At 39.7% G+C, this 8,567-nt stretch overlaps 1 protein-coding gene across 1 annotated transcript; it reads left to right on the top strand.

The window, feature by feature from the left end:
* The first annotated feature begins 2,164 nt into the window (after positions 1-2,164).
* On the top strand, positions 2,165-7,511 carry fam219ab (family with sequence similarity 219 member Ab). Its single transcript, XM_048242936.1, has 6 exons — positions 2,165-2,501; positions 3,813-3,912; positions 4,227-4,329; positions 4,475-4,555; positions 4,671-4,725; positions 5,461-7,511. The coding sequence occupies exons 1-6, from the start codon at positions 2,439-2,441 to the stop codon at positions 5,617-5,619; spliced, it is 561 nt and encodes a 186-aa protein (XP_048098893.1). The 5' UTR covers positions 2,165-2,438; the 3' UTR covers positions 5,620-7,511.
* The last annotated feature ends 1,056 nt before the right edge of the window (positions 7,512-8,567 follow it).

Raw genomic sequence — 8,567 nt, 5'->3', positions numbered from 1 at the left:
AGATCCCGCTTTTACCCTCTCTGAGTAAGACTAATAGATTTAAGTGAATGTTTGTGATTATTGAGGAATTGTCAGTTCAACTCTATGAAGTCACAACAGCTGCCTTTCCTGAACTCAGATGAGATACTGGAACCCTTTCAGTTAGGCTTCAAAACCTTACACAGCACTGAAACAGCTGTGTTAAACATAACAAATAATCTAGATATAAACATTAAATTCACAAATAACATTAGATTCAGGTGATAATGCTATCCTGATTTTATTAGACCTATAGCATTGCCTTTGATACTGTGGATCATAACATTCTTCTGGCTCCCTTCGAATAGTGGGTTTGCCTCAAGGGTACAGCCCTACACTGGTTCAGCTCTTATCTTAAGCATAGGACATTCTCAGTGTCTATCAGTCATTTCTTCTCATCCTCTGCCCCTGTCTCTTATGGGGTCCATCAGGGGTCCATCCTGGGACCAGTCCTCTTATGTTTGTATATGCTCCCAGTAGATAACACTATCAGAAAATATGACATCTCCTTCCATACTGTATGCTGATAATTGTCAGCCAGATGTCACATCTCATGCTAATAACCTGGAAGTTTTTCTTGACTCAGAGCTTTGTCTTGACAAAAACATTTGTTCTGTTGTTGAAAACAGCCATTATCAATTACAAATGATTGTTAAACTCAAATCTTGTCTTTTAATGACACATTGGTACAAGGGGTCATGGTCATACCACTCCAGTCCTGGCCTCCTTGCATTGACTCCCTGTCCATTTTAGATTTCAGTTCAAAGTTTTACTGTTTCTAATGGGCTCAATGGCCAGGCCCCAAGCTACATCACTGACATCAATTTACACCAAGTCCCTGGGTCTCCCCATGTGACTCGGAACCAATTGCCTCCTAACCTCCCATCTGTTACTATCTGTAACTATATAACTATAGTTGATGTCCCCTGCTGCCCATTGGTTGTTGTTGTTTTTGATACGTGTCTGTTTGCTGTTGTAGGTGTCATACTGTTTATCTATGTTTATTAAGCTGTCTTTGTGAAAGCTGTCTTGAAATGTGCTTTATACATTAAATATACTTATTTACTCAGGCCTACATAATTTGTAGTTTTCATATCAGTGAATTAAATATTGCTGCTCAAGAGCTGTCCTTCTAAATAGTCGATCTTGGAGGGTATAAATGTGTAAGATGTTTAATGAAAGATACCCTGAAACGATTCTGAGATGTTGCTCACATGGAGAAGAGGGAACCTGAATCAACTTTTTCATGTAATATGGAGTTGGCGCCCCCTAACGTTTAACGTTGTTGAAGCATTGAATTGTAAAGTTCTCAGTACAAATATTCCAATTAGGCAGCTGTAAAGAACATAAAAATGTATTAACAATAATAAAAATAACATGTCGATGGCAGTGACACATTTTGCAGTGTTGTAGTTGTGACCTTAAATTAGGTTTTTACGGCCGCCAATTTACAAGACGATGAGAGTGAGTGAGCAAGGACAGTTTTAATCAGCCATCCTTATCACAGAGTTTGACATCAGTCAGAAGTCAGATATGTTTTTGTCCTTAGAAATGGGTTGGACGTGGCGATTTTTATGAGGGAGAGACAGCCTTCGAATATACAGTTCTCTAAAGGAACTTTTGGGATGGAAGACTCCTTTTAAAATTGATTTTTCGCCTAAACCAGCATCTGCGAATGACCTTGCTCTGCAGGTACAGTAGTAGCACCGCTGCTGTCCAAGGTGCTGAATTGGAACAACTACAGGAATGGTGCTAGATTGCGCCAACTTTTGAATTGGATGTTGTAGATTCTTAAATTCTACCTTTCCACACTCTGTCAGCTAATCTCGGAATCAAAATGTTCTAATGTGTTATTCGGCGTGCAGATTTAACATCTAATCACAACTCAAGCATTACATTGTAAAATCACTGAACTTTCCAAGAAGTAGGTCCTTGATGCATGGTGATATAAAGGTATCATAAATAAGTTCTCACCGGCACAATTATAGTCTTACCTGACTACTGTTTTACTTCACTATTTCCCTAGTGTGTAATTTATATCTGGCGATGTCAGAAGGAAATAGGTAATGACATAATATGTGTTGGTGTCTAGACTTGGGTGGAGCCGATGTAGGCCTTGTTTTGTAGCGCACCGAGCGCAGCGGCCTCTGTAGGGACCGCTCCATAATCGAGCCAGTTTGGCGAGTCTGGTTGGAAGCCACGGCCCCGGAAGTGGGTGGTTGCGGGTTGAGTCGCCGCTTGGTCATCGCTGACTGAACTGGCTGCTGGGATGAGGCTAAGAACGAATGACGGCTGGAGCCCGTTTGATATCTGAGAAATTGATTGTGATCAACTTGAAACCTACAACTGCACCATTCCCATTACCTGCTGAAGGACTTATTGGGTAGCTTACATTGGAGGCTAAAAATCTCTGAGCCAAGATGATGGAGGAAATGGATAGATTTCAAGTGCCGCCGTCGGTTCAATCGGAGATGCAGCCTTTGGTAAGTAGCCTACAATTTCTGGATTATAACGGTTCGTGTAGGTTGTAACATACCAACAATTGTTTGTTCATATTTTAGCAGACAGTTTTGCGTTTTATTAGAGGTTCGTTAAATATTTCTACTTAGCCACTGAGGCTTTTGTTAGATTGGGGTTGTAAACAATTATACCGCTTACAGCGAAACATATGAAAGAGAAAACGGATAATGCGATCATTTGCCATCCAGACTGTATAGCGATCATCTCAAGTGCCTCACGGCAGCGAAAACAAGCAGCATCAGTACCATCCAAAATAACTTCTGGGATGATGTTCATATACGATGGTTCTCCTGGTTATTCAATCTCGACAACCAAATGGTAATCAGAGTCTTTTTCAAGGTGGCAACGAGTAAAGGACCATCCTATATTCGATGGCGGAAGGAAGTGTCTATGATATTTGCATCGCAGGGGGTATTCTCATACATTTTGAATGGCACAGGGGAAGGCCCTGTCCTACAGATTGCCTCATCATGCAGAGACGGAGACGTGCACATCAGTAGCCTGCCCACACAGACGCTTGAACCCTGCCTTAGTATGATTATATCTCAGCAAACGGGCAAGCATGGCATAAACACATTTGGTCAGAATTTCGTTCTGACCAAATGTGTTTATGCCATGAGCAACTAATATAATGCATGTATTTATGGAGGCCATAATCTTGGTTGTTAGGCAGCTTTACATTAGTTGTCAGTGTAAGTTGGAATGGGAACATTTCATTCACGTCTACTCATCTCTGTAAATCTCTCTCTTTCACACACACACACACACACACACACACACACACACACACACACACACACACACACACACACACGCACATTATTTTATACACATAATGACATCACTGGGATTGTAATTGTCTTTATTTAGTGACAAATAAGTAGGCCTTCAAATCCAGTCAATTCTTAATTTCACAAAAGTATGTAATGGTCTTGTCATCGGCCAGATTTAAGTAGTCAGTCCCCATCCCCCATCTGAACACACACACCACACACCTCTTGTCTAATAATGACATGATTTATTTTTGTGACTTACAGTCCAATCAGCAATCTCATTCATTTCTCAATTCATTTCTACGGTAGAAATTCTACCTCTTCTTTTTACTTACCTACAGTAGTCTGGTCTTGGGTAGGATCAACCTAGGACTGGCCACTGTCAACTGGAAATGTTCTACTCGCGAATGTTAAAGTCATAAAGCAATGCAGCCCACTCTCTGCGTGTCTCTCTCTCTCTCTCTCACTCACTCGTCCGTCTCCCCCCTCTCCATTCACTAGGACCCAGCATCCTCTACCACATCCGAGGCTGACTCAGACACCCGAGACGGGGAACCTGCAACTTTAAACTATAAACCCTCCCCTCTGCAGATGAAGATAGGTGAGCTCTTACGGCTGCATGCTGTGACACACCGTGGAACCCCCTTTCTGCCAGTTTGTTGAATCTACAGATATGACTACTGCATAGTCAGTATGTCTGACACTATTCCTGGGTTGATGGTGGTGTTGTTTAGGATTAATAGAATTAATTGTTTTTCTACATTGTGCTGTATTGGGTGTGTACTGGCTTTGAATGGCACCAGGATGTGTATGCTGAATTGAAGTGTATAGGCCTTATTACTGTATACTGAATCAAACTGTATGGTCCTTTTTACCAGTTAATTGAGTGCACCTTTTGTGTCTTCTGGTGTGCAGAGAAACAGAGAGAGTTGGCTAGGAAGGGCTCAGTGAAGAATGGAAATGCAGGTAGTCCAGTGAATCAGCAGCCTAAGAAGAACAACGTGATGGCCAGAACAAGGTATTCACTCTTACTGTTTACATACTGTTGCAGAGGATGCACACTGCATTGTGGGAAGCAAGTGGTTTTCTTCTGAAGAATACTCGGATGTTAATGTAACACAGTCTAAGGTTGCCATCATGGTCTCCACGTTTTTTATTCTTAGGTTGGTGGTCCCTAATAAAGGCTACTCATCTTTAGACCAAAGCCCAGATGAGAAACCTTTGGTTGCTTTAGATACAGACAGGTAATGAAGGTTATTTAATATTTTTTTTTTATTCATCTTTTTATTTGTAAAACACAAGTAATATTAAGATTTGATCATTTATATTCATGTGCATGTGCTCTTGCTTCTGCTGTAGTGATGATGACTTTGACATGTCGAGATATTCTTCGTCAGGATACTCCTCAGCTGAGGTGAGATGTCTAAAGGAACAGGTACCTGTATACACCACACTGATTATTTTAGCTTTATGTCAAGATCATTTGGAAAATTTGCACATGAAAAGTAAACATACTCCCAAGGACCCCACCTAATATTTGAAATGATGGCGCTTCTAGTGCTAAGGAAGGGATGTTTTCACAAAGATAAGAACGACTTTTACAGGTGTATGGAACCCTGGAGGTGTCATTGCAAGATATTTTTTGTGTATTTTTAGAGAAAGTGCGCTCATTTTACCAAAGTGTATGCTCATTTTACTAAATTGTGCACACATTTTATTAAATTGTGCACACATTTTATTAAATTGTGCTCTCATTCTAATTTTTGTAAAATGAGGGCACTATTTAAGACAACGAGGGCACTATTTACCAAAACAAGCACACAATATACTAAAATGTGTCTGCACAATCTAGTAAATGAGAGCACAATTTAGTAAAACGAGTGTACAGTTTAGTAAAATGAAATGAGCACACAATTTAATAAAACAAGCACATTTTTTTTATAGATACACAAAAAAATCTTGCAATGATACATGCTCCATAAAAGGGGGCGTAATGATAAATGTTATCCACTCCACTCCACTCCACTACAATGTCTCAGCACAGAACACTTTTGGGGAAAAATACATTATATGTACAGTATATCCCACAAACAAAGGAAGATCCACTGTGCTGCTTTACATCCTGCAACCATTTCTCCTCATTTCGCAGCAAATCAACCAGGACTTGAACATCCAGCTGCTGAAGGACGGCTACCGTCTGGACGAGATCCCAGATGACGAAGACCTTGACCTCATACCCCCCAAAGCAGTGAATCCCACGTGCATGTGTTGCCAAGCCACTTCCGCCACAGCTTGCCAGATCCAGTAGACCCATCCCCATCACCTCGCCAAGACCCCTAACCCTAGCCCCATCCAGTAACGTCTCTCCTGTGAATCCATCTCACCGTGTGAGTGGTGACCAATTGCCATGGTTGAGCATAACATTACAAATGACAAATAATCAAGGTGGTAGAAGACAAGCAAACGAGCATACAATAACCACATTAATTCAAGAATGACAGTGAATAACAGGGGAAATAAGGGAAGGGTTATTTTAAACAAAAGTGTTTTATTGATTGCTTCCTCCTATGGCAGGACATGCACTTCCTTGTTTGTTTAAAGAGTCAGGAGAAGCTAGTGAGGAATGGCTCTCTTCCTGGCTGGCCTTGAATCATTTAATTAAAAGTAGTGGATTAAAAAAGAGAAAGGGAAAAATAACATTTCAATTCAACATTCAATTTAGAAATGTGAGACTTGTTTAAAATCTGCTGCTAATTTACACTCACTTCTGTGTTGTGACACAACTGCTTCTCTGTTATATTTACTGTTCAATGCTTACACTTTACAAGTTGTGTTTTATTATTTTATTTTTCACATGTAATGTTTTAATCCTGGACATTTGGAACAGTCCTGAGATGTTTTTTAAAGGATGTTCTGTCTCCTTTTGTAAGGGTTGATGAGCATTGCAAGGCTACAGATAGACAGAGCACAGCACTGAGGGCAGAATAGTGTAGCATGTTTAAGGGCATTGCACTTTTGGTTTGACTTCAAACACTGATTTACTTCAGATTGACCCACATATCTATGGTGGAATGAGAGTGAATGTATTACAAGGGAAGAGTGTGTAGGTACTTCTCAACTGATCAGGCATATCAATCTATACATCTTTAATTTTGCAGTTTCACAAGCCATGTGGCACATATTGCAATATACTGCACACTACTTAAAACATATCCTTAAATATTATTTTGTGAATAATGTGACTTTCCTATCAATGCCTCTGACTTTAATGTGGTTTAGTTTTCCTCCCTATAAACAGAGGATACTTATTACATTTGGTGAGGGTAAAACATCTACAAATTTCCGTGAAAGTAATTAGGCCAGAAAGTAAAAATAAATATTGGATAATCCATGTTTGGGAGAAGTGAACCAGTCAATAGAGAGACATTACTAGGAAATCTGTTATTTGATAGCCCTAAACATGAGCACAAGATATCACACTTGGCCCATTCATAAAAAGTAATAAAAGAGATGGTACAAAGAATTTGACCACAGACTTTGAATTTGAGAGTGGCAGCTACAGTCTTGTGAAATGGAAATGTGTTGGCACTGAGGGAAATGCTCTCCGAGGCACTGCAGTGTAGACAGAGTTTTACTGTACTGACATATACTTGAATATGACAAGTATCAGACACATTCACTGTATGTTAACGTCGTCATCTCTGGTTATGTGGATTTTGTTCTGTTATGTAACATTTCTTGTAGGTTCTTGGTCTAAAAGAAACTCACCTCTTCACACCAATCACCCAAATGGTTCCATTGGTGTTGACACATTTACTCAGTCCTCCTTTTATTTTCAGGAAACACACCACATTCCCAATAATGATTTGAAAACCGCTCTATTACTGTACATGGGTTTGGTTTTGCAATTTGATTGTTTGTTTTACTAAGAGCATGGATGTGTACAACATTTTATAACATTTTGTTGTTAAACTGCACTCGCTCATGTCCAAATTAGTTTGCGTATAGAGTATGCCTTAAATGAGGAGTACTAACAAGAATGGAAATGCTATGTTTGGAAGACATGCTGACAGTGTCTTTTTGAAACAAAACTTTGTTTTTTTAACATATTAATGATTATGTATAGACATATCCATGAGTATTTAACTATGTTACAGTTATTTGTTGTGTAAGATATCAATAAACACAAAGCCAAATGAATCTTGTCGAGTTATGCATGACTTCATATAACCGCATTTTCAGATATACAGTGAAGTGTGATGTTACAAGCCATACAACTTAAAACACATTCACAAAAACATGATGGCTTGCTAGCAGCCAATCCTACAGATAAAAGGACAAAAGTCTGATATTTTCCCCAAATTATGCCTGGGCCATTCCTTAGTTTTAACCTACTGCACCTTTCCAGCAACAAATAGTCTATGGGCTAGGAGGGGTCCACATGCACCAACCCCCCACTACTAGACTTAATTGGTATTTTCTTGTAGCCCTGTTCCCAAAGTTTGAGGAAAAACTTTGTTTACAAAAATAAACTCATTCCCACTGTATTTGGTACTTCCTAACTTGTACCGAATTTAAAAAAAATAAAGATTTTTAGACGTAAGAGATTAAAAAAATTAAAAAATATTATTATAAAGTGATTAATATTAACCCGTTAGCCTGCGAAGGCCTGGTGCAGGGCCTCGTTAAAGTGCCCCCCTGTACTGTACATCAATTCTATGCACCATATCACGAAGCACCATAGTGATATACAGTGCAACCAGAAAGTCTTCCACATTCCACATCCATGGGGGCAGCCATGGCCTACTGGTTAGTGCTTTGAACTTGTGAGCGGAGGGTTGCCGGTTCAAACCCCGATCAGTAGGCACGGCTGGTGCCCTTGAGCAAGACACCTAACCCCTCACTGCTCCCGAGCGCCGCTGTTGTTGCAGGCAGCTGCAGGCACTGCGCCGGGATTAGTGTGTGCTTCACCTCACTGTGTGTTTCACTAATTCACGGATTGGGATAAATGCAGAGACCAAATTTCCCTCACGGGATCAAAAGAGTATATATATACTTATACTTATTTTGTTATGTTTTACACTCATTTTAAAATGGATTCAATTCTCATCAATCACACACAATACTCCAACACTCCACAAAAAACAGGTGTTTGGAGTGTTTTATAAATTTATAGAAAAAATAAAAGACTGAAATATTCCATGTACATAAGTATTCAGACCTTTTGTTATGACGCTTGCAATTGAGCTCTGGTGC

The sequence above is a fragment of the Alosa alosa genome, chromosome 5 (assembly GCF_017589495.1).
Source record: "Alosa alosa isolate M-15738 ecotype Scorff River chromosome 5, AALO_Geno_1.1, whole genome shotgun sequence".
NCBI classification, from domain to species: Eukaryota; Metazoa; Chordata; class Actinopteri; order Clupeiformes; family Clupeidae; genus Alosa; species Alosa alosa.
Note: the sequence above shows the minus strand (reverse complement) of the source record. Positions and strands in the feature narration are given on the sequence as shown.

Coding starts and splice junctions, on each gene's coding strand:
- fam219ab (XM_048242936.1), top strand. CDS start 2,439: ATGATGGAGGAAATGGATAGATTTCAAGTGCCGCCGTCGGTTCAATCG. Junction 2,502..3,812: donor AATCGGAGATGCAGCCTTTG/GTAAGTAGCCTA, acceptor TCCATTCACTAG/GACCCAGCATCCTCTACCAC. Junction 4,556..4,670: donor GTTGCTTTAGATACAGACAG/GTAATGAAGGTT, acceptor CTTCTGCTGTAG/TGATGATGACTTTGACATGT.